Below are 26,505 nucleotides of genomic sequence, written 5' to 3'. Positions count from 1 at the left end.
AGGATTTAAGTGGGAAAGGCAGTAGATGTATTCGTCCCCACCCTACCCAATCGGCTAACTGGGGAACGACATAATATAAAGATTGGTTAAAATATCAATAACTAGTTTTAATTATATATATATATTTGATTGAATCTGTTAACAAGTTGTTATTTCCACAAATAAATTGGACACCCCCCCACTCGAAAGTTTATGGTTGAGGGGGGGGGATTGATGCCATCGCCACCTCCCCATTCAACCCAATCGGTCATCATACTAGAGAGGGGCGAAATAATCTTTTAAAAAAAGGTTGAAATATAAATAATTAGTAAATAGTATTAACATAACTAATAAATCCGTATACAAATAGTGTGATTTCTTTACTAAAATTCGTACGCCCCCCCCCCTTTCGGGAGGAAGTCTGTCGAGTGGGGAGGGGGGCGATCGCCCCTACTGCCCCCCCCCCCCCCCTGGATCCGCTAGTGGCTCAAATTAGCACCCCCGTAAGCGCTATAAAGATATAATTCAGGTGCAATTTCGCCCTCACTGGCATAGAGGAAAGTAACTGCTGGACCAACAAAGAAAAGACAGGCGCAGAAGACGGACAATGGGAAAATATGCATGTCACATTTGGGTTATAGCGATCATGTGAAACACTGAACTTATCCATAATCTTCGAAATCGAAGACATTGCAATTATTATATATTATTTGATTTTATAAACTATCAAAATCTGGCCTAACATTTTCTTTTTTTCTTTTCTTATTACTCATTTCCGGAATTTTTCCGCCATTTTGATCGAGCGCAGTATCTCTACACTCACGCGATCAACTACTTTCCTGTTTTAGATCGTCTAGATCTACATTTCTTTTTTTTTAGGTAAATATTATAGTCTAGTAGATGTATAATTTATAATCTAGACCTAAAGAGTTTTCGGGTGGGTCAGTGGTGGTGGGAAACTCAGAATCAGACCTGCCTACCGTTACGCAAAATGCGTATTCGTTACGCAAAATCTCCCAAAAATGACCGTCAGTACGCAAATACGCATTGAACCCGTCGCGTTACGCTTTTCGTATCCTTTTTTCCTCCCTCTCTTGACTAGCTTACGAGCGGTCACGGAGGTCACGCTAAGCCGTTTTGTTTTGTTGGCCGGGGGGGGGGGGGAAAGAAAAGGTGGGGGAACACATTGTGTCCAGATCTATACGTTGATTGGTTCTTAAAAGCAATTAGAGTAACTTACATCTATCGAACACCTTCGTTTTAAGGTACTTATCGAACACCCCATTGTATTTTTTAAAATTCTCCTAGCAGAGCTGATCAGTGATAGATTCCTTCGATGTGGACCATTTGAAAATGACTAAAAATCTGTATTTCTTGACATGGCGTAAAAAGAAAATGATATTATAAATAAAAAAAAATATAGATTATAACACTTTTGAAACACCATACTTTTCACAAAATTTTAAGATTATAACACTTTTAAAACACCATACTTCTCGTGTGTTCGATAAGTTATTAATATGTTCGATAAGATAAGATAAAGCTAAAAAAGTGTTCGATAATTTAAGCTTTTGAAATCATCAACCTGACCCATTTTAACATCAAATATAAGTTTAACTATGAGTAGTAATAGAATAAAACATGTCTACTTTTTAAGAAAAATGGATGAGGAGTTCATAGATACAATCAGTTTTTTTCTAGGTCTAATTTTTACGGAGATACACAAATTCAAACATAAAAAATGTCGGCGAATGAGCTTAATTTGTTCGATAAACGTAAGTTACTGTAGATTTAGTCTAGAAATGAAGAACGCGAGAGTGAGGGAGTGGCGGGTTGGTACCGTCAGTTAGCTGATACACCAACGTGACTTTTTTTTTTTTGTAAGTTCATTAGTAGAATCCCTGATTCCCGTATTCATTTGTATAGAAAAAAATATCGAAGTGCTATCGATTCAAAACACATTGGGTGACATTGTAGATATCTAGTCTAGATCTAGATCTGGATTCTAGATCTAGAATCTAGATAACTTGTTATACAGGAATAGATCTAGCTAGACATTACGACATTACGATTGATGATTACGCTATGTCATGAGTCTCTACATTACTCTACAATCTAGATCCAATTTAGTTGCAGTATGATTTAGATTGACTAGATCTAGATCGATAACATCTACTACCATCTAGTCTAGATCTAGTCTAGATTAAATTCTTAGTCATAGTATAGAATAGATCAAGGATGAAGGTAGGCTTACGAAAGTTTGGAGTAGACCTACGTTTGTAGCGGATTCACGGCATCGGTAACACTCTTGAGCCCAGATCTAGAGTAGATTATATTCATTATATAGACATAGATCCAAATCTAGTCTAGATATCATCTCTATTGTCGTATTGATTTAGATTGTAGATCTAATCATGACATCTAGATCTAATATTATATATAATATATATATATATATATGACAAAATAGTGGTTCGCGTAAGTGTTACGCATTGTGGTGCCAAAATACGCATTTTGACCATCAGCGTTACGCATTTGGACTTTTTTTGGTAGGCAGGTTTGTCAGAATCATGAATCTCTGAACTGAATTACTGAATCATGAATTTATGAATGACATTAGGTATGTGACAAAATTTTTAAAAAAAGAAAAACAATATTTTTGATGTTAGATTGTTAAAGTACATTTTCTGAGCTTTCCAATGATATATAGAATGTTGGTATAGGCCTTACGAATAATTAAAAAAAAAATTTTTCAACGTATTTTCACTTAGCATTAAATCAATGGAAACCATGCCACCAAGTTATATAAAAATTGAATGAAAAAGGCATACTATTTTGCACATTTTCATCACTTAGTTAAAAACCATATATCAAATTAAAGCTTAGGGTGTGCTTAATTGGAATATCAAGTGGTTTATGAAACTAATTAATAAATTATTTTTTTTTTCAAATTTTTATTTAACTCAATATGACATTATCATTTTTTATTTTTTAAATAAATTTCTGTTAAAATTTTATTTTTACAAGTTTTATATATATGATTATTGAAGCACTTTTCCTAAGCTTTCTAATGATATATAGAATCATGTTATAGGCTCAACAGTTAAAAAAAAAATATAAAAAATTTTAATGTGTTTTTACTCAGCATTTAACGATGTTTTCTGAAAATGCGTATTATTTTGCTATTTTTTAACGCAGAGCGAAAAAAATATTATATCAGAATTAAGTTTAGGATGAGATTAATAAAAGTATACTAATGTTTTATAAAATTATTTATGTTAAATTTTTTAAAAATTTTTTTACTATTATCTTTCAATTATCATTTTTTTTTAGAATAAAATGTTATTTTCATATTAATATGAATTTTTTCTAATAGTCGACTGAAGTACTTGTTTAAAGCTTTCCATTGATATATAGATTATTGCAAGAGGCTCAAAAGTTGGGAGTTTTTTATTTTATTTTAGTCATTTTTACGCGTTTTGAACTAACATTGTGCATAGTTGAAAATTGAATGAAAATAGGTTCCATTTCATCAATTTTTATCATATATTACAAAAACATTTATAAATCTTTTAATAAATTTAGAATGTGCTGAATAAAAGTATACTATTGTTTTCTTGTTTAATTAGAAAATGTTTAATTAAACAAGTCTATGTAAATAATAAGGTTTTTATGTAAATTCAAATACCAAGATTTCCAACTAATTTAAGAGTTTTTTAAAGGTACAATTTTTATTTTAAAAAATCAACATTTGAAATAATCTTTGTACCAACACTATGACTTTTAATGTGAGGTGTAGCATAATAAAATGGATATAACAATAAAATTTAAATAAAGTGATTGTCGGATGTGACAACAGGGAAAAACACATAGAACTGACGATGAACAAAATAATAATTAATTCTTGTCAATTAGACAATATGAAAGGGAATGTTGGCTTTGAACAAAGGTGTCATGTGGCCAATTAAAGACAGGTAGCCATTATATCTGAGTGGACTCAATGGCATCTTTAAATCCCAAAATTAAAAATCCAAGTCTTCGAACTTAGGACCTCTCTGCTCGAAAGTATATTATCTTGTATTAAGCACATTCTGATGTGTATGAAGATACTGTTGTTTATAGACATGATAGTTGGCTTTAATAATCAAAACATGGATAAAAAATAATTATTGTGGAATATATATATATATATATATATAATATATATATATTATATATACATGTATATATATATATATATATATAATATATATATATTATATATACATGTATATATATATATATATATATAATATATATATATTATATATACATGTATATATATATATATATATATATATATAATATATATATATTATATATACATGTATATATATATATATATACATGTGTATATATATATATAAATATATATATTATATATATACACACACATAAACTTATTTATAAATAGTATTTGGTATCTATTATCTATCCAGTATAAGATGATTATAAGGAGTTTTTTGTATACCAAATTAGTGGCTCCAGATAGTCTAAATTTATATTCATTCACTATATATATATATAAAAGTAATTTGAACTCAATATATACTAGTTAAGTTATTGATATTATTTTTATAATAAAAATATGACTTTATCTGTAAATCAAGATTAAAGATATAGAAGCATGACAATATTTATGTCTTGCCATAAACTTTCTAAGCCATCAAGCTAAGTACTTTGATAAAGTTGATAAATTATAATTCCAAATACTTTTAACTTAAAAGAAATCTGGATTTTTTTCAAGTATCTATTACTAGATCTCTATACTTGTCTATAGACTGTTGAATCTATTATAGATCTGTTTCTAAATGTAAATCTATCTAACAGCTAGATCTAACAAGTGATTACGGTGAAGTAGGAATTAGATCTAGATAAGATTACATGATCATGTTCCTATTTCATAATGTTCTTATGTTTATATCTAAATCTAATCTAGGGCTAGGGCTACTACAGTATAGGTATATACTAGTATGTAGTATATATAACAATATAGAATATAGGATATAGATCTAGAGGCCAAATTATTAGATATAGTCAATATAGATCTAGAGTCTATATATATTCTAATGTAGATTGGTACTGTGACAAATTATTCATTTTAGATATAATCTAGAATTAATTCTAGATCTACATTAGAAAATAGACCTAGATCTATCATTTACAGATATGAGATATATTAATATATTCTATAGTAGGCTACTGTTATTAGATGTATTATTATTATTATAAAATGATATATTATTATATTTGGTTAAAATTAATTATTAGACTAGATCTATAAACTAGATTTAGATCTAGTATCAAGTATAATCAAGTAATCAAGCTAAGTATAATTAAAAATTAAGAATGATTATATAATTGTATTATTATAATATTTATATAATATTATATGTAGATCTATTCTGTCTATAATATCTAGATTTATAATAATTTATATAGATCTATATCTTATTCTATTACCCTCTCACTCTCAGGCCTCAGGTTGAGTCTATCTCTAATCTTGTCTATACTCTAACTCTAGTGACTGACAATCTAGCTATCTGCTAGACCTAAGCCCAAGCCCCCCCCCCCCCCCCCCCCCCAAGTCTAATGACAGTAATGAAATCATCTGAAATGATAATCTAACTAATAACTAATCATTTATGATTTATCAATTGTAATCTACTTTAGTCTTTAGAATTAGATCTAGGAAGTCTAGGTCTAAGTTTAGACTAGTCTAGGTCTATTTAAGTTAACTTATTATAGACTTAGAATCTCTAACTTAAATCTATATTGATATTTTACTTAGTCTATATTAAATAGATTATAGATCTATATCTAATATAGGCCTATCTAATATAGAACTAACTGATTACTGAATAAAAATTTTGCTCTAAACCTAGATCTAGTGATACAGACTAGAATTTAGATCTAAGATTTTCCATTCTCAAATTAAATGTTTACACCTGACTACAGGGCAAAATTGTATTTTTAATCACGTGACCAAAGAATTTGAATTCGCCTTTTTACTTATAACCTGCATGATTAAAAACTAAATAGGAGCATTTGTGCATTTTAAAACATATAAAAACGATATAAAATAAATGCACAAATGCATATTCTACACAATGAAGTCAATTTCAATGAAAAAAAAACGACATAAATGTATTTTTTTCAGCTAGAACTATACAATACGACTGGGTCGTGTCGATCTGTCCCATTGGACGCCATTTTGTAAACTAGCAACTCACGGTCACCTCACAGAAATCAAAATAGAATTAGATGTGCTATAGATAGGATAGTTACTTTTCACTGATTATATGGTTGCATTAATTAACTACACGAAAAACAAAGCTTCTAAACAAAAAATTCAACCTACATTATGTGGTAGTTCTGCAAAAATGACAAACGTTTATCGAGTTTATGTAAAAAAAAATTTTTTACATTAAATATTTTTTTCTTGTCATTTTTTAAATTAATTATTTTAGAAAATATGTTCCCACTTCTAAAATAACAGTTGAAATCCTTTCTAACACAACTATTTATTTATTGTTAATTAAAAATCAATAGCACCAATACTTCAAATACAAATAAAAGTTCAAAATGGCGGCACACTTTTCGCGCCACTCAAAATTAGTAAACATCCGGGGAATTTCGCATAGCTAATGACATATAAATCATATATTCACATTATATCATTTCATTTTATTGCAACAATCATATCGCAAATCATGGCTGTAATGGCGGCAATGGCATGGTTATGGTCAAATCATTATCAATGAGTTGATTGAGATCATCAGATTCACATTCAATATTATTGAGATTTTAGATAGGGAGTTCAGTGATAAAATAGTTATTTACTTATATGCAATGAAATAGGGATGTGAAATAAAAAAATTATCTTTGAAAAAACAATTTTTCGTTAGACTTGGGTACTTCAACATCGCTATTTTAGTACGCCGGAAGTCTGCTTAAAAACTGGTCCTCATGGTTTCGGTCGCGTTCCCGGTTACCGTCGGAAAAGTGCGTAAAACGTCATTATTTTTTAACCGATCTTCTAGATTAGAGTATCATTTTGTCGGGGAGAAAATGGCGATTCTTTTGATACCAAATTTGACGGGATTGGTTTACTAGATCGTTTTTTTTTAAGTTTCCAAAATTAGTGTGTGTTCCAGCTATGATTACTTTTTTATTTTTGTTTTGTAATTATTTATATTGGTTAGTAATTTGTAGTATCCATATCTACATAAGAATCACATGTGATTATTAAGCTATTTTGGATGGCACTCTTGGTATATGAATGCCAAAATGACCACCAAATCGAAAGTAGCCATTTTGCTATCAATTCTACCGGAAGTAGTAATAAAATACTTCTAAAAGATTATTAAAACGAAGTTTCCTTGTTTATTAATATAGATAATGAAGCAAAAAAACTCGTATTAATGTAGATCTAGATTTATTTAGTAATAGATCTAGAGAAGCAACAGATAATGTAGAAAAATCAAATTATTGTTTTAATCATACACTAGAGTTGACTAGAGTGTAGATCTAGGTCTAATACTTAGATTTAGGCTTAGATCTCTTTTCTAGAATAGGGACAGAGATGCATAGAATGAAATCCAGAATTAGATAATAAAGATAGATAAGATTATTGTTTTTATATACAATATACTAGTCTAGTCTATACTTAATTGTTTTAATAAACTAATACTAGTTTCTAGATCTAGAATGTTGAGGACTAAATTTAGATCTATTTTTTTTATGTGAAATTTAATGGGAGAAAATCTGAGAAATAGCCTAAAAACTAAAACAGCTTTTCAATATATATAAATTTTATCCCCCCCCCCCCCCCCCCCCCCCCATATCCAAATATTTTGTAATTTTACATCTGCTTTTTTTTGTTTAGTTTGGTAAAAAAAAAAAAAAAGGTCAATATTTTAAAAATGTTTTTTAAAGATTAATTTTTCATACTCCAGCTGTTTAAAGTCTCCTTTTAATTTTATGATTAAATATTAAGAAATAAAAACAAGTTTTCGTCAATATTTGAAAAAAATCTAGCTGTTCCCGTTGTACAATTATTAAAAATAAATGTCACAATTTTGAATTGCTATTTTTCTTTAAAATTAATATTTATTTTTGTAGCAAATAACATGTTTAAAGTTTCTTGAAAATTTGAAATGGTAATATTAATAAATAAAAAAGTTGTGCATGAATGTCAAATTCCAACCAAATTTTTTTTTTTTCTTTTTTTTAGCTGCGTCTGGCTGTAAAAGTATAAAAAATAGATAAAGATGAAAGATTTGGGGGTTATTAAATGATATAAAGAACATGTAAAGTCTCCTGAAAATTTATAATGGAAATATTGAGAAATAAAAAAGTTGTGCGTGAATTAAGTCAAATTTCGACCAAATTTGTCGTCTCTATTTTCAGCTTTGCCCGGCTGTAAAAGTATAAAAAATAAATTTAGATGAAAGATTTGGGGGTTATAAAATGATATAAAGAACATGTAAAGTCTCCTGAAAATTTGAAAAGGAAATATTGACAAATAAAAAAGTTGTGCTTGAATCAAGTCAAATTTTGACCAAATTTGACGTCTCTATTTTCAGCTCCGCCCGGCTGTAAAAGTATGAAAAATCGGCTTAGATGAAAGATTGGGGTCATATCACACTTTAAATAACATGCATAAAGTCTTCTGAAAATTTGAACCAAAAATATTGAATAATAAGAAAGATATGCATGCTTTAATAACAAAAAGTCAAAATTCGGGTACCAAAATTTTTTATTGAATACAAAGCCAAAGAAGGAAAAAAAAATAAATACAAAAAAAATCATAACTTTGCTTCTACTTATCATAGAAAGATAAATTTGATATTTTTGTAAATGGGACACCAAGCTCTATTTAATGATATCAATTACAAAACAATATGATCAAAACAAATTTTTTTGTTGAAGTGCCTACGTTAGTACATTATTAAAATACTTTGAAAGAACTTTCCAATGGTGTATAAATTATGAATGTAAGTTAAACAGTTAGAAAGTTATGTTTTTTTTTGTGGCGTTTTGACCTAACATTGGTTGACATGGAACAACGAAGTAGAGAGCGTCTCGCTCGCTAAGCCAGCGAGACACACCCCCCGCTCAAAAAGTTAAAAAGTTGGAATTGAGTTTCGTAGAGGATAAATCTACTTATTAAATAAGAAATTTAATAGTAGATCTAGTATTATAGGTAAATTTCTAGCTCACAAATCTGATTTCCTTTATAATTATGAACTTCACTTGTTTAGAATGTAAAAATTGATAAAATAAACAAATTATCGGGTCTAGAGCTACAAGAAATGTCTGAGGGGTGTGGGCAAAATGGCGGCGTTGTGATGGGAGAAATTGACAAAATATTTAAAAAGTGGGATCAAAATCGGCTGAAACAATTTTTTTCAAATGCGCTTTAAAATAAAAAAAAATAGAGGGACCCAAAAAACTCTTTAAAATCTATTTAGACCTATACATAATTGCTATATCTACTAGCCTATGCAAGTTTTTATTCTTAAAATAGTTTAGTTTTCAAAAAAAATAAAAAATCCCATAGGGAGCAGTGCAAATTTATGCATCAACATTATAATCGATAACAATTAAAGTGAACGTGGTATCGTGATAAAACTTGGCAGAAATATGGCCAGATATATATTCTATTAGCACAAAAAAAATCAAGTTCTAAAACTTAGCCTGAAATGAGTATCAGTAAAAAGAAAAATACATATACTTTGAAGTACACAAAAAGTAAGAAAATACACATTTTTTTTTTTAAAGTCCACATGAAAAAAGTGTTCCTCAATATAAAATGTATCCATATTCACCTCCTTTAGCAACGATTCCAATGGATTTAAAATCATAATCGATTTCAATTAAGGGCCTATGTACAGAAAGTAAGAAAAAAACGATCTCAAAATTTAATGACATTTTTTAACTTCCGGTCTTACGGATTTTCACATATCTAAATGAAACCACTATAGCTAGATGGATAATTTTGAGATATAAATGACACAAAAAGAATTTTGAAAATCGGATAATTAGTTCAAAAGTTATAAATTTTTTAGTTAATTATTTTGACCTCTTCTTTGCCTTTGTATTTTAATTATTTGTTTGTCCCACTTTTGGTTGTCTTGTCTTACATTGTCATTTTGAATTATTTTTTTAATCTATATTAGGTACTTTGATAAACTGACCTAGAGTAAAGTGCGAAGTTCGAGCAGTGCCGATTTGACAAGAGGTTCAAACAGTTCACTTTTTATTGCTATAACTTTTTTATTTGAATGTTTACCAAATTACTACTATATTGCTACTGCGCATGCACCTTTTTTCTTTACTTCCGACACATACTATTTCCTTTTCCTTGTAAAGGCTAAGTTCATGGTGAGGTCAAACTCAGGAGGCGTGGAATTATTCTTTTTTACTACCCGGTAGTAAGGGAAATGGGTAATGGGATTAAGGCTATTTTTAAGTCTGATGGTTCAACAGCTCAAAGAGACTATTTGAAGTTGTGGAGGGTGGAAAATGGTGCAATGGATAGTGTTCTTGTGCTGGAGTAAAAAGAAAATGACTTTATAGTAAAAATTAAATATTAAAACATGTTTTTAGATATATTTTCTTTGATCTGCTTGAACCTTCCATCAACCCGATCGAGCTTACTAACTGGGGAAAAATTCGCTCGAGGAAAAGTACGCTTGGCGATACTTACCCTACACCTCTTTGACTTCGTATTTAATTTTAACTAAGCCTAGTGATACATTAAATCCAATCTATTTTTATAGAAAAAAGGACGAGAAATTCAGAGATACCATCAGTTTAATCATAGGTCAGACCGTTACGGTGCTATAAAAATCCAAACTTGAAAATTGCTGCCAGCGGGCTTAATGCGCTCGAACTTAGCACTTTACTATAGATCCATTTTTTTTTTTCTCCCAAAAAATGGCTGAAAAGTGTGTCAGCACATTTTACCCTTTTTTTTAGGGGTGGTCATTTCCATCAAAGTTTTAGCATATTGTATTTGATTTGAGGACTAATTATGATTACTTTTTGTAAACATAAAATATCAGAGATCATTTTTATTTGCTTTTGAAGCCAATCTGTTAAATTTTTCTTAACAAAAGTTTATGTGAAAGTTGACATTTTTACAACTTTTTTCCCATAAAAGTTACAACAATGCTGTTTGCTACAATAATTTATCATATTATGAAATGTGTATATTTCAAATTTCATTAAATTCTCTTGGCGCACTTTAAAGATATTTGATATTAAAATTAACAAAGACAAAGAAGGGTAAAATTTTCTTTTTTAAATAAAATAAAAGTGTTTATGGTTACAACAATCTCACTAATTCTATTGAATTTAGCATGTTAATATATATATATGTGTGCTAAGTTTGAACTTTGTAGCTTGGCGCACTCTTTAGATATTAATTTTCAAAGTTGATGGTTAAAATCTATTTTTAGTAACAACCAACACTGTGATTTTCTGGAAATGGTCAATTTCTGTCTATCACGAGCTATTTTTAGAAGCACACATAGGAATTTTTCATTTAGATTAACTTTTATAGTGTTTGAATGCTAGATTATGGAGAGGGAATGTGTCTTTATTATAATGACTTTGTAATCTGCAAAATTTAAAGTAAAAATTTAATTACTTTAAAAAATATTAAATATTACAATTTTTTTTTTTCATATTTTTAGCTCAGCGAACTAATAATAATTTTTTTTCTTCTGTGTGTTGTTTTTTTCTATTAATATACATGTAAATTAATAGTTAATAAATGAGTACATTATATTTTTAAAATGATGAGCTATTATTGCACAAAAATTCAAGTAAAAAATCTTTTAATAACTTCTAAAAAAAATCGCAAGGTTTCTTTTTTATTTTATTGTCCGAAGCAAGAAATTTTTTTATTTACAATCTAATTTTTAAAGCATTTAAATTAAGGCATTTTAAAATGATTAATTGCCAGTGCTCTACAAAAAGATTAAAACTTATATTTACAAGAGGCTTTTAAAAAGAAAATGGGATACCCTAACCTCGTTTCGCGGCGAAGTGGGACAAAAAAAAATACGGACGATTTTTCAGGCGGACTGAACAGCCTATTTTAGAAGTTGATCTATTCTAGGCTAGAGAAAGAGATGTTATGAATATGAGTTACTATGAGTATGACTGATGAGTAGCTCAGTAGTATGAGTATCAGTATATTGAGTATATAAACTATATTACTATGAAGTATGAACTAGATTTTACTAGATCTATGAGTAAGATTATAAGTATGGACTATGTAATTTTTTTTATTATGTAGCCATTGTAGGGAGGTGAAAAAATAATATTTCGTTACTACATCATTTAGTTGATTTAGGGAGGTGAAATAAAAAATGTATCTTTGAAAAAACAATTTTTCGTTAGTACATCAATCATTAAAATACTTTAAAAGAACTTTCCAATGGTGTATAAATTATGACTGTATCAACTGTATTGAGTATCATTATGTTTAACAGTTAGAAAGTTGTTTTTTTTTTTTTGTTGTTGTTTTGACCCAACATTGTTGACATGGAGCAAGTGACATGAAAGAGTCTCGCTGGCTCAAATAAAGAAATTATCTTGTCTGGAGCTTCAAGAAAGTCAGAGAGGTGTGGACAAAATGGCGGCGTTGGTGGCAGAAAATAACAAAATATTTAAAAAGTGGAATCAAAAATAGTCGAAAAATTTTTTTTTCAAATGCGCTTTAAAATTATAAAAAATAGATAAAGCTTTAAAAACTCTTTTATAACTATTAGACACATGCATAATTGTTATATCTACTAGCCTATGCATGATTTTATTAATCAAATAGTTCAGTTTTCAAAAAAATTGAAAATCCCACAGGAAGAAGTGCAAATTTGTTTAAACGTTATAATCGATAACAATTGAACAAAGCAAGGTATCATGATAAAACTTGGCAGAAATATAGCCAGATATATATTCTATTAGGAAAAAAAAAATCAACTTCTTAAATGTAACCTGAAATGATTATCAGTAAAAGTAAAAACAAATATACTTTAAAGTTAAAAAAAAAGTAAGAAAATACACATTTTTGTTTAAAGTCCACATAAAAACAATGTTCCTCAATATAAAAAGTAATCATATTCACCCCTTTTAGCAATGTTCAGAAAGTAAGAAAAACAGATCTCAAGATTTGAATCCATGTTTTTACACTAGGACTTCCGGATTTTCACATATGTAGACTAGAGTCTATACTATCGTACTCTTGTGATTAGTAGTCACAGTGTTATCATCATATTCACTAAACTCTCAAAAAAAAAGTTAAAAATCATCAGATGATCAGTAACTTCTCATTTACGACATTAGATTTTAGTCTAGAGTAGGACTGCAGTATTTTCCCTTGTGTCACATCGATGTTCTTGGTAGTCTATTGGGGGGGGGGGTCTTCTTTTAGGCAACATCTTTTCCCCCACTACATTATTATTCTCATTATTGCTTTAAATAGACTGGATCAAGCCGAACCAAGGACATACTTTGATTCTTATTCTTACTCGCCATGAATGTAAACAAAACAAATATTAAAGCAGCTTCCTTAAAAAAAAAAAAGAACAATAAATAGTTCTGTATAATAATTAGCTAAGTTTTATGAGGAATTTCTCGTATCTCTCTACTTTTTTGTCTCACCTCACCATTCAGTACACACATATTTTTTTTCCTTTCCATTTTCTCTTCATCGGCTAAACCCTGATCAAGTCCTGGCCCTAGGTCATTATTTTTCCCACCATGCTGTTTCCCTCTACCCATTCAAATTTTGTCTGCAATGCTTTCACTGTCATTCCCAGTTTAGTTTTGCTCTATACTTCCCCTTGCAGAACATGGGAAATAATTCCAGAAAGATTTCAGTTTATAAAGGCTAGTGTCTGCAATGTTCATTGGATTTTGGATTAATGTATGTTAGTTAGTGTGTCTATCCAACTTCTAAAGTTTTTCATCTTATCTACTCATTAATTCATTCATTCATTTATGAACTAAAAAAAAAAAGGAGCATTAAAAATTATATTTTAATTAATTTTTTTTCTTAACCCCTAAGTAGTGATTTGTGATGGCAACAATGACAACAGACTTAAAACCAGAATGGATGACTGCTCTAAAAGCCCTTGAGGATCAGAATAAACCAAAAGAATTTCCAGACCGCCCAGAATGGACCAATGCCATGAAGGCATTGCAAAATATAAAATCAACCAACAAAGGATCAAAGAATAATGATGACAGTGATGGGACAGATCAGGACAGTAAAGACTTAAAAAGCACAAGTTCATCAGAAAACTCTACTAATTTTCAAAATGGACTAGATATGGGTGGTCCACCTATACCACCTCATATGAATCAAGGACCTCTTCAGAATCCATATGCTTTTGGTTATCCTCCACCAGGCATGGGATACGGGCCTCCAAATGGGTATTTACCCTATGGCTATAGCAAGTAAGATAATGATTCTAATTTTTATTGTTGTAGAAAAGGATAATTTTATTTAAGCAAATAACCTAAAGAAAAAAAAGTTTTTAATGCCTTTTTTTTTTTTTTAAATAAAGTTATGGTTATGGTGGACCAGGATTTATGGGTGGACCTTATGGAGCACCACCGCCATGGGTATGATTTCTATTTTTTTAAATAATTTTCACTTATCCCTGATTTAATTATTTTTTAAACCAAGTATGAATAAGTGTTTATATAGTTCTTAATTAATCTTTTTAAAGTAAAGACAGATTTTTAAAACATATTTCATTAGGCAAACAACTTTGGACCAGGTAATTACAGTAATAATCAAGGTCCCCGTGGACATCTACCACCAATTGGTCCTAGGCCAGGTTCTTTTGGGAGCCCAGCAATAGGTTCTTCAGAGCATCCCAATTTTAGAGGACCACCTCCTCAAAGATATTCCTTTAATGATGAGAACAGAGAAGAGGATAACAGAGGATTGGATAACCAACATGAAAATACCTCAACAGATTTTATGAACCTCACTCCTAGAGGAAATATGAGAAAAGGTAAGCTAATATGTAACTTTTAAATAGGTTTTTAAATTTCTATAAATTTTTTTTTATTAATTTATATGCTACATTTTTTTTTCCCCAAAATATAGCTCCAGGGGTTTCTGGAATTCGGTTTCAACTTCCGAAACGCAAAAATGCTAATGGCAATATTGTGGATAACCCATTACACACTCCAAACAATAAATTCTCCCCTGGAGACACATCTCACCTATCATTCACAAAATCTAATTCTGAAAGTGGTATGAAAATCAGCTCAGACAAATTATCTGAGGATTCAAAAAGTGGTAACCCGTAAGTATCTTATTTCATTTTTTTTTCTCAATGGAAATGTATCTTTTATATCAATGTGTGATTTTTTTTAATGTGAAAAAAATAATTATTTATAGTTTTAACTAATTTTAATAATTGCAGAAAAGACCCAGAAGCTGCAGGAGAATGGCCTCAGCCATTAAAGTAAGTTCTTGCACACACTTTCATTTTTTCATTTTATTGTGTACATAAGATTATTATTTGCATCATACTGTTGTTTTCTTTTGCTTCTTTGACCAAAATGTCATGCTAGAAAGTTTTTCTTTTGAATTCTAACACATAAATGATCTCTTTTCTACATATTAAAGTTCTTTTTTGGAGGGCTATCTAATTCATCGCACAATGATTTTTAAAGCTCATTGAAAGAATTAAAGAAGTTTAGTGCTAATGTCAGGATATTTTTCTATAATATTATGTTCCCAATTTATTTTGTTTCAGAGATTATGTGCAAAGAGCATTTGCTTCTGTTGTTAATGAAAGCCAAAAAGATCAGGTCGAGAGAATTCTCAAAGAAAAATTAACAAAAATTTTTAACTCACCTGGTGGTGCTAATGCTGTTAACTGGGAATCTGAACCATTACCAGTGTAAGTTATGAGTCTCTGATATATAGTTCTAATGCAACAGTTTTGCATAAAACAAATAATTATGTTTATGTTTTTACATGCTTTTGTTAAAAAGTTGTTAATGGGTTGTTGCTTGAGAGTTTTTAAATTAAAAAATTGATTAGCATTTATCTTTTTCTATGAAATAAATTTTTATTGTTTACATGTATGTTTTCTTACTTTTTTTTTTCAGTTTTGATCTGAACCAGGGTGAAATAGGCCAGTCAAAGTTTGCTAGAGGTGGAAGAGGGATGCATTTTCAACATGGGAGAGGCTCCTTAGGTCAAAGAACAATGGGTATCCCACAAAGACCATTATATTCCAGAGATCGTGTGCCAACTTATAGAGACTCAAGAAGCCGTTCTTTTTCTAGCTCATCTAGGTCTTGGTCAAGGTCTAAATCTCGCTCACGGTCACGCTCTAGTTCCCCAGGGAGAAGAAGAAAAAGATTTCGACGTAGCAGGTGGTGTTTAAAATATATATATACATATATATATCTAGACTAAGAAAATAAATGTTTTTATTTGTTCAGACAGCTTTATTTATTTTTTAACTTAATCCCTATTCCTTTTTTTTTTTTTTTTAACTTATTTCTAGTGACAGTCGAAGCCCATCATCAGAATCTAATAGATCATTTTCCCCAAGAGGAAAATTTACAAAAAGTAGAGGTCGTGGATCAAAAACACCAAGAGGCAGGGGTAGTAAAATTACAGCGAAAGGCGAAGGTGAAACTCTGACACTATCGACAAATAAAAAGAACAAAAAAGTGAACCATTTTAAAGGGTAAATGGACATTTTTAAAGAAAAAAGTATTAATAGTACTACAAGTGCTATCATTGCAAGTGTATGTTTTCTGTATCTTTTTTTTTTTTATTATTATTATTTTTTTATTTTTTTTTTTAATAAGATCCTTAAAATTTACTCTTGATGACAATGATCCAATGAAAAAAGAAAGAATGGAAATCAGAGCTGCTAGATTTGCTGGTCAACTCAGCAAGCCAAGACAGAAAATATCTATAACTGTGAATGATTCCATGAATTCAGTAAGCTATTTTTGTTTTTTAGATGGAATATTTCTTAGTTTCTCATCAAAACAGGTGAATATGCATCAGCTTTATATATATATATATATATATTATTTTTTAATTTGTTTTAATTTTGCAGAGTATGAAAGATGAAGATATTGATTTGGAAGAATTCACTGTAGTGGGAACTTGTCAAGACATAGAGAAGCCCTACCTTCGACTTACAGGGGTAATTTTACATCTCTTTTGAAGATGTGTAGTTGTAATGCATCCTTGTGTACTGTTGACCTTTTCTAGGTCTATCCAGAGAAGGGATGGATGCTATAGTATTTGTTGATTTCATTACCCTGTTTTCAAAAGTAGTTCATCTAGCTACTTTTGATCTAGTTGAATCATACAGTTATTTAATATAAAAAAATTTAATACAAATATATTTTTTATGTACAATATCAATTGTACACCTTTCCTGTCTTTTCAGGCTCCTGATCCAAAACAAATTCGTCCTTTGGTAGTGTTGAAAAAAGCCCTGATAAATGTTCAAGAGAAATGGCAGAAAAAAACAGACTACAGATATGCTTGTGAGCAGTTAAAGTCTATCCGGCAGGATCTCACAGTATGTATACATTTATCTTTACCTACACACATACCAGTATATGTCATAATTTTAAACATTCTTAGTTTTGTCATGTATATTGGGCATCCTTGTGTACTGCTGACCTTAATTATAGGTCATTTCAGAGAAGGGCCGGATGCTAAATAATATTAGTAGTCCCAAAGTTGTAATTTTACTTACTATTCCAAAGTAAATAAATTGGGAGTATACATTGTCAATTAAATAGACAAGATGTAATCAATATTTGTGGAATTTTTTGGGGAACAACTAGATTTTTAAAGTTGCTAGGTACTAAAAGTAAAATAAAACCTAACACCAGTCAAAAGTTTACTTGTGTATTTCATACTCATTCAAGGGGAATATTGTGATTGTTCTCTAATGGACATGACGAAATAATTGTCATAATAACATATTATAGTGACAGCGCAAATCTATTGCTAAGCTTTAATTTTTTAAAAATTAATAAAAATGTACTTGGCGGCTAATTATATGAAATGCATTTTTCAAATTTTTGGTAAATAGAGCCTTTATAATTAAAATTAGTTACATCATTTTAAGAACACATTTGTTGTCTTGCTTATTTCTGCAACTCTCTTTGTGGGTTTACGATTTGTTTTTTAAGCAGAAGAATTAGATATTGCATTAAGTATAAAATGCTGAGAAATGCAGACGCTTAATTTTATTTTTTAAGAAACATTTTTTATTGTTGTATTGCTATGAGAAGCATCCCTGTGTACTGCTGGCCTCGAATGGGTCAATAGAGAAGGGCCGGATGCAATAGTATTTTTTTGAGACTCTGAAACTCAAATCAAGTAGCCTAACAAGCTACACTGTTTTAAGTCTCATACATTATTGTATTTTTGAAAAGAAAACTATTTGGCAATGTAAAAGATGACTGTTTTTGTTTTTTTCAAAGGTGCAAGGTATACGAGATGGATTTACTGTTCGTGTTTATGAAACGCATGCTAGAATAGCCATGGAAAAGGTATTAAAATTATCTACAAGTTTTTTAATATATTCATTATCTTTTGCTAGACAGGTTTGAAAAATGTTTTGATGATATAAAATAAAAAAACAAACAAAAAATCATAAGTTTCTCTTAAATTTTAGGGTGACCATGAAGAGTTTAACCAGTGTCAGACTCAGTTGAAGCTTTTGTATCATGAAGGATTAAAAGGAAATCAACTAGAGTTCAAGGCATACCGAATTCTTTATTACATATATACATCAAATACTTTAGGTAACTAACAGCTTTTATAATTGAACTAGTTGACAAGGCGTAGCATACGCCGCTATTTTGCAGGGCCGCCTGATTTACCAGGAGCTCCTGTAAATCTCCTGAAATTGCCAATGTACTAAAAATTCATGGAAATCTCCGGAAATTATAAAAAAGTCTTGAAAAATACAAATCTCATGAAATATATATAGACAAAAATTGTCATTTTGGGGTGTCATTCAATATGGAAAACGCCAATCCAATGTGCGATAAATAAAACCGGCATTATGCATTACCCATAATTGTGTAATCTGATGGAAGAAGCTTCTCGTGCCTCAAACTAATGAAGAATTACTTGAGGTCAACAATTCTCGTAGATAGATTGAAGCATTTGGTAATTCTTGCTATTGAGCGTGATCTATGATATACTTTATGACTTCGCTACACACAAGGCTCATAAAGTAGTTCTGTACATTGTAAAGAATGAATAAAATGCAAAGACAAATTTTTCTAATACAAACTCTTAAATTTAACTTATTATCCATATACCTACCCAAATTTGGTCCCTCTAAATGCGTTTCGCATAGGCCCCACAACGGTTGAGTTTGGCCCTGCTATTTAGTGACGGGCGAATACAAAGTAGATTACTTGTTCTCCTCCCCCCATCTTTTTTTCGCCGCTAAAACTATGTGGGGTAGAAAGGAAAAAAGAGTGATCTTTCCATGACTTCTTGGTCACAACGGATAAGTCCAGCCCTGCTATTTTGTGACATGTGAATACTACTTGTTCCCCCCCCCTCCCCCCTCCTTTTTTTCCCGTAAGGTAACTCTAGTCCGACTTGCAGAAATAAAAGAGTGATCTTTCCTTTATTTGAAGTATAAACTCATGAGCCATGAAGAAAATTATATATATATATATATAGATAGATTTTATGGTTAAATAGTTATACAAATGAATAATTACATTCTGAGAAATTTTTTTTATTATGTTACAGACAATATTCTACAAGGATTTTAATATCATGAATTTCACTTAATAGTCCTCATATAAAACAACAATGCTCTAGCCAACTACCTTAATATCTATTATGGTTTTCTTTCTAGTGATTTCTGAGATTTTTCTTCTTGTATCTTTTCTTTTCAGATTTAACAACTGCATTGGCTTCATTGACCCCTGAGTGTAGAAAAGATGAATGCATAAAGCATGCTTTGGATGTTCGAATAGCATGGTCCCTTAATAATTATCACAGGTTTTTTAAATTATATGAACAGGCTCCCAAAATGTCAGGGTATCTGATGGATTGGTTTATTGACAGGGTCCGTAAGAGTGCTCTCAAGCTGTTGCTCAAAGCGTATGTATTCAGTTAGATTTTTTAGTAAATAACTACTCTATATTGTTAAGCTAGCAATATTATTAAAATATAAACACATCTCTAAAGTAGTTGTATAGGTAAGTTGGGATATATTATTGTAGATGTTCTAATCAGATTTATTTTTCAGGGCAAGTGTGAGTATACTTTTTTTTTTTTCCAACTTTATGTATATATATATATATATATATAAATGCGAATATTTATTTTTTTTAATGGTTTGTAATTTAAAATTTTTAAAAGCATTTTATTAATAATCTTCTTTTTTCTTCTATTTCATTCATTCTATGACATCTGCCTGGCTGCTATGCGGTTGTGCTCACCAAATGATTACATCTCGTTATGTGTCTGTCCCTCACATTGTCTGCTCTTTTTGTCAATTTGGTTGATGTCTAACAAATAATAGGTATCGACCATCTCTACCAGTTGAGTTTTTCAAGAAAGAGTTGGCATTTACAGACAAGAGTAAATGTTTGGAATTTCTTCAAGAAAAGGGGGTGACATTCACAGACAACAACACCAATATTGACTGTAAAGCTAACATGGCGGTTGTTCAGACTTTATAGCAAATGTTTCTTTTTTTTTAAATTTTAAATTTGTTTGTTTTCCAATCTGTGATAGTGCATCAAAGACAATTATGTGAGTCATTCTCACTGGGACAATCCTTTATGTCACCCTCATAAGGAATTCATACTCTTCATTGGTTTGTGGCTTCAGATATTAAAAAGACATTTAATTAAAGACCCTGATTTCTTAGCATGTTCATGTTGTGTTAAGACCACCCATCTAACCCATTCAGTCTGGCCTCTACCCATTTTCCTTTCCCCTTCAGGTCTCAACATGCCATGCTAGCACAGAAATCATTTGCATCTACTATTCAATTTATGAATAGGGAAAACATAGAAATTAAAGATTTTGTCACTTACTGCTCCTAGCCATCTTACTTGGTCATGTTTTCACGGCAAAGTCCTGGAGAAATTTCATTGTATATCCTTAAATAATAAATTATATACAGTATTTAGTCAAGCTTATGATGTCAATCAGAAAATGAACAGCAAATACAGATATTTAATTATTGTACAGTTTACAGAAAGGAAACCAGATGCAGCCGAATAGGATCAATAAAAATACAACAGTACCAGTTAGTTTTGACAGAAGAAAATATCTGACAAGAAATTTAGTGCATAAACATATCAGTGGCAAGTTAAATAGTCAGGTATTGACTGTGATGTGACTGCATTAGACTGACTTCCTTGGCATTGCAAGCACCAAGATTGAAGATGTTAAAAGCCTAGTTATCAGAATTTTGTGGAAACAAGAAATAACTACATGGTTGTCCTAGTATGTAATCAAGAGATGAGAATTTTCAAAGAGCAGATTAATATGCTGTCAGTCTTTTAGATGATAGGTGATTAGCTGACTGCACAAAGCTAAAGATGTATATTTTCACTGCAACTTCAAGTTTACAAGCCAGCATCTGATGAATAGATTCACCATTATCTTAGCAACAAGCAACTGATAGATGACTTCATATTTATGTTAGAGACGAGCAACAGATGAACAGACTTTACCATTATCTTAGAAAGAAGCAACTGATAGATGACTTCACCATTATCTTAGAAAGAAGAAACTGATAAATGACATTTATGTTAGAGACGAGCAACAGATGAACAGACTTCACCATTATCTTAGAAAGAAGCAACTGATAGATGACTTCACCATTATCTTAGAAAGAAGCAACTGATAGATGACTTCACCATTATCTTGGAAAGAAGCAACTTATAGATGACTTCACCATTATCTTAGAAAGAAGCAACCAATACATGACTTCACCATTATCTTAGAAAGAAGCAACCAATACATGACTTCACCATTATCTTAGAACGAAACAACCAATAGATGACTTCACCATTATCTTAGAAAGAAGCAAGTGATAGATGACTTCACCATTATCTTAGAAAGAAGCAAGTGATAGATGACTTCACCATTATCTTAGAAAGAAGCAAGTGATAGATGACTTCACCATTATCTTAGAAAGAAGCAACAGATGAACAGATAACTTTATCATTACAAGAAACAAGCAATGTCTCACCAATATGTAACAGCTGCCAGGATGAATTTAATAAGCCAACACGTTAGAGCTAGAAACATGTAACAGCTGACAGCAAGTTGAAAAGCAACTAATGATTAGCTAACTGCACCATTAATTCAAAAAGACACAATTGCACTCCATCACCATTGCCTTGAAGAAAAAACAGTACAGGAAAAGCTTAGATGCATGGACTCTAACAAGAGATGAATAGATGACTGCAGACACAAGCAAGAGATCAATAGTTGAATTCAGACACAAGCAAGAGATCAATAGTTGACTCAGGCCAGAGATGAATAGCTGATTGCTGACTCTGGCAAAAGATGAATAATTGACTGCAGACACAAGCAAGAGATGAGTAGGAAATATTGCTCAGAGAAACACAAGAAATCATTATTTTCATTAAGGTAGAGCAGTGAGTGGCAAACTTTTTTTTTCTGTTTTTTTTTCAATTGGGGAAAATTACTTGTGGGTAGGGGGATTTTAGGATAAAGTGCAGGCACTACCAACATAAAGAACATTGTGTGTGTCCAAGCAAGTGATGACTTCAAGATCTGCTGGAGGCTCTCTGCTGATGATGTATTATATACTCATGCTAATGCTTTAGCTTTGTTTCAGGTTGACATGATCCTCATATTGTTTATAATGATTCATGTAAATAGATTTTCTTAGAAACTTACTTTTGAAAAGTGTGTGTGTGTGTATGCTACAAACATCTGCATTGTGAATCAAGTTTAAATGTTGGTTTCAATGAGTTCACTTCTTAAATGGAGACCAAAAGTTTTATCACTACCATTATATAATTCATTTCTCATGAAACTTGTATTGGTCTTTAAACACTCTATAAACAATGCTTTATAGCACCTGGAAATGTTGTAAGTACAGCTCTCTAACTTTAAACTTCATTCATACATATTGATATTTGTAGCATTTGTTGTTGAACATTAGAAGAGCTCTGTAGTCTTACTTGTTCTAGACATTGACTTTGTCTTCTTGCTTAGACTTTGAAAGACTTATTGTGTTCATTTATTTTTTTTTTTTTATCATTAATTTCACAACTCTATTCAAGGTAAGCACCAATGTTTAATGTTAGGTTTGAAGATAAAACAACTTTGGTAAGTTCACATGTGTAACTGGCATCACTGATTGGTGCAGGCTGACTTCAAGAGTTTTGAAATGCATTTTCTTATTTCATAAGTTTGTGGTCTCTTATTATTTCCCCTCTTTATGATGTTGTATGTGTACACAAGGAAATGTTGTAGTGATCATTCAATGTTGTCATTGTTTCAACTGATCATTCTATTCACCTCCTATGTATTTTTTCAGACAATGATTTTTCAAGAATAAAGTAATCAAAACAAATGTTTTCTTTTCTACATTTTTTTTCTTCTGTGTGTAGCTGTCAAAGCCTAAAGATCTGTTTATTGAATTCGTGTTAAAATAAAAAAAAAAACAACGCATTCTTATATTTCACATTGTCACACAAATAAGCTTAGATTATGATCTACCTACCACAATACAAGATTTAACAGCTTGTAATATATGTCTACGCCTAAGCTACAAGAGTTGTGTTTTATATAGCGACTATAACATCATGATAAAAACAACAAAGACTTTGATTTGTTAGCGTTTTTAGAGCTATGCATGTTTTGGACTTATTGTTAAGCGGCGACAGACTGATCCCTTTTATTAAACGGTTGACTTGATCATTCTCCATTGTAATTGCATTGTCGGCCTTAGCTTGTGTTAAGCTGTTGGTTTGGCCTCTTACTTCCTATCAAGACAATGGCAAAAATCTGTAGGTGATCAATACAGGCATGTCAACGCTTGGCCATCTCAAAAATGATCAAAATAATGTTAAATGATTAAGCGTTTAACATTAAGTATTCTTTAATGATCAAATTTTTTGAAAATAAATAATTTCTCGAAAATTTATTTTGTGATAATTTTGTTTATTTTATGATCTTAGAATTCTCTCTCAAGTTATCTTAGTTTAGTTTTGAGATTGTTAAATTTTTAATTACTTTTAATTGTTAATTATCATATCCTTTACTCTTAAGCGAGCAATTCTTGTATGTATGTATATATATTTATATATATATATATACATAAATATATATATATATACATTTTATTTCGAAAACGGCTCTAACGATTTTCTTTAAAATTTCACGGTATGTGCATAATAGAGAGAAAAAAATTCTTAACTCATTGGCCACATCGGGAAAACTCGTGTTCGACCGTTAAATCGGTTTAAAAATGCCTCATTATCGAAAAATTAATTTTGGCTAGAATCTTTTATGAATGAAAATTTTCCATGACGTGAACGGGAAAAACGCTGCTTACGTCACTAGGCTTACAGCAGTGCAGTACACTAAAATATTTCTTAGCAAACAAGAACGAGTTTTAAAGAATCAATTGACCTAATTAAACAATTGCGCACCATCTTATTGTAGATTGATTTATTATAGAAATATAAAAGAGAAGTAATGAAATTAAATGTACAAATGTACGTTTAGTTATTGTGATTGAAGTGCTTAATAAATTGTTTACACTTTAATTGCGTAGAGCGGTGTAGATACCTTTTACTTTGTTGTTTATTTTGCTGGTGACCTCCAGCTGTCTCGTTCTGAGGTTGCATGCAACCATGTGCTCTCTTCTATGTCAGCTAAGGCAAGTTGGCGCCTAAGCTGGTCTTTTAAGCGTTTCGGTGTTACGTCGACCACTTTTTTAACTCACAAAAAAAAAAAAAGCAACGGGAAATACTGCAATCCTCATTAATCTTCGGACTCGAAGACAAACCTTATTATTATTATTTTTTTGCTGGTGAATTATTATATGTGTTCATGCTTCGGTGTCTACTGTCCCGTACCAAAAACAAAGGAAATGGTCATAACACAGCTTCTCTACGCTTTACTTGCTCACACTAAACATGATATCTAGCCATCGGTCAACGATTTTGCGCAAGCTGCACCCTCTTTTAATTTGACTATAAACCTCTGTAAAAAGCTTGGGGTTAGGGCGTGGAGACGGAATGCCCAGGAGAGATCTGAATGTGTAAAAGCAGGCCATATCCCTGCACGGGGTGTAGCACCACTGGGATGGATGGATGGCAAAAGCCGGTATGAACTTCTTATAGTCCGACAGTCAGGCTGGGCAGGGCACGTATCCCGTATGGGGGACGAACATATTGTTCGGCGTAACAGGGGTGCCCCACGGAAACGTTTCTTAAGGATACTAATGCAATGATTTAAGTCTATTAAAAAAAATGTGCCATTTTACTTTGTAACAAAGTGCCTGTTTTACCCTATAACGTAGAGATTTGCGTCACTTGATGTTTCGTACTAAAGCCATAATGAATATACTAATTCCATAATTAAATGTCTGAAATAATCATCTGAGAAGTTACACTGCAAAGACTTTTTTCCAAGCCAATAATAGTAGGCCTACAATAGTTTTATGCAAAATATGGATTGTAAAACTATAAGACGGACGTGAGCTATGGTTTGTCTAGACTGTAGGAGGACTTAAGAGACTTTACATTTAATCGCCATGTACAATTACATATAGAACTAACAGAACACTAAATCAACTCTTCAGATTAGTAGTCTTTATCCGATCGTTCATTTTCGTAATTACAAAAATATTCCCAAAATGACTTCGGGTATATATCCTTCCTTAACAAATTATTCATCCGAGCGAGGCTCGGTCACCTGATATTCATAAATAAGCGATACCCGTTATGTTAGACTTACAGAAAATTATCAGTGGTTAATATTGTAATTGTTTTATTCCAGTGACTACTAGGCCCCGATATTTATTCAGTACTGTCTGCGATCACAAGACAATTTACACTAGTTTACTGATAATTTAATTTCACAGAATAATAAATTAGATACTGATGAAAAAATCAGTAACGACAGCAGCAACTGCTACTAGAAGAAAAATTAAGAACGATAAAATGGGGGGTTCTATTATTTCTTACACATCGGTATCAAATTTCACTGCTTAATATGCAATTCCTGCATTAGTGTGCCCAAAGAGTACAATGTCAAACGACATTACGCTAATCACAAAATGGTATATCCTATACTCTTAAGCGAGCAATTCTTGTATGTATGTATCCTATACTCTTAAGCGAGCAATTCTTGTATATATATATATAATATATATATATATATCTTTTATTTCGAAAACGGCTCTAACAATTTTCTTT

The 26,505-nt window shown here is 30.8% G+C and overlaps 1 protein-coding gene across 4 annotated transcripts; it reads left to right on the top strand.

The window, feature by feature from the left end:
* Positions 1–731: 731 nt before the first annotated feature.
* On the top strand, positions 732–23,651 carry LOC106067968 (leukocyte receptor cluster member 8 homolog). Of its 4 annotated transcripts, none has more exons than XM_056019994.1 (17): positions 752–858; positions 10,203–10,264; positions 14,105–14,493; positions 14,604–14,661; positions 14,801–15,059; positions 15,155–15,356; positions 15,477–15,518; positions 15,813–15,959; positions 16,171–16,440; positions 16,575–16,760; positions 16,885–17,020; positions 17,142–17,231; positions 17,481–17,615; positions 18,532–18,600; positions 18,726–18,855; positions 19,975–20,182; positions 20,607–23,651. In XM_056019994.1, the coding sequence occupies exons 3-17, from the start codon at positions 14,114–14,116 to the stop codon at positions 20,764–20,766; spliced, it is 2,472 nt and encodes an 823-aa protein (XP_055875969.1). In that variant the 5' UTR covers positions 752–858; positions 10,203–10,264; positions 14,105–14,113; the 3' UTR covers positions 20,767–23,651. The 4 variants fall into 4 exon arrangements, with proteins under 4 accessions (XP_013082699.2, XP_013082698.2, XP_055875969.1 ...); XM_056019993.1 differs by having other exon boundaries at positions 14,102–14,493; XM_013227245.2 differs by lacking the exon at positions 10,203–10,264 and having other exon boundaries at positions 732–858.
* The last annotated feature ends 2,854 nt before the right edge of the window (positions 23,652–26,505 follow it).

This window comes from Biomphalaria glabrata, chromosome 2 (genome assembly GCF_947242115.1).
Source record: "Biomphalaria glabrata chromosome 2, xgBioGlab47.1, whole genome shotgun sequence".
In the NCBI taxonomy this organism is placed as follows: Eukaryota; Metazoa; Mollusca; class Gastropoda; family Planorbidae; genus Biomphalaria; species Biomphalaria glabrata.
The sequence above is the reverse complement of the archived record's forward strand: the minus strand, read 5'-3'. Positions and strand labels throughout refer to the sequence as shown.

Coding starts and splice junctions, on each gene's coding strand:
- LOC106067968 (XM_013227245.2), top strand. CDS start 14,114: ATGGCAACAATGACAACAGACTTAAAACCAGAATGGATGACTGCTCTA. Junction 17,021..17,141: donor TGAATGATTCCATGAATTCA/GTAAGCTATTTT, acceptor TTAATTTTGCAG/AGTATGAAAGATGAAGATAT. Junction 17,616..18,531: donor CTATCCGGCAGGATCTCACA/GTATGTATACAT, acceptor TTTTTTTCAAAG/GTGCAAGGTATACGAGATGG.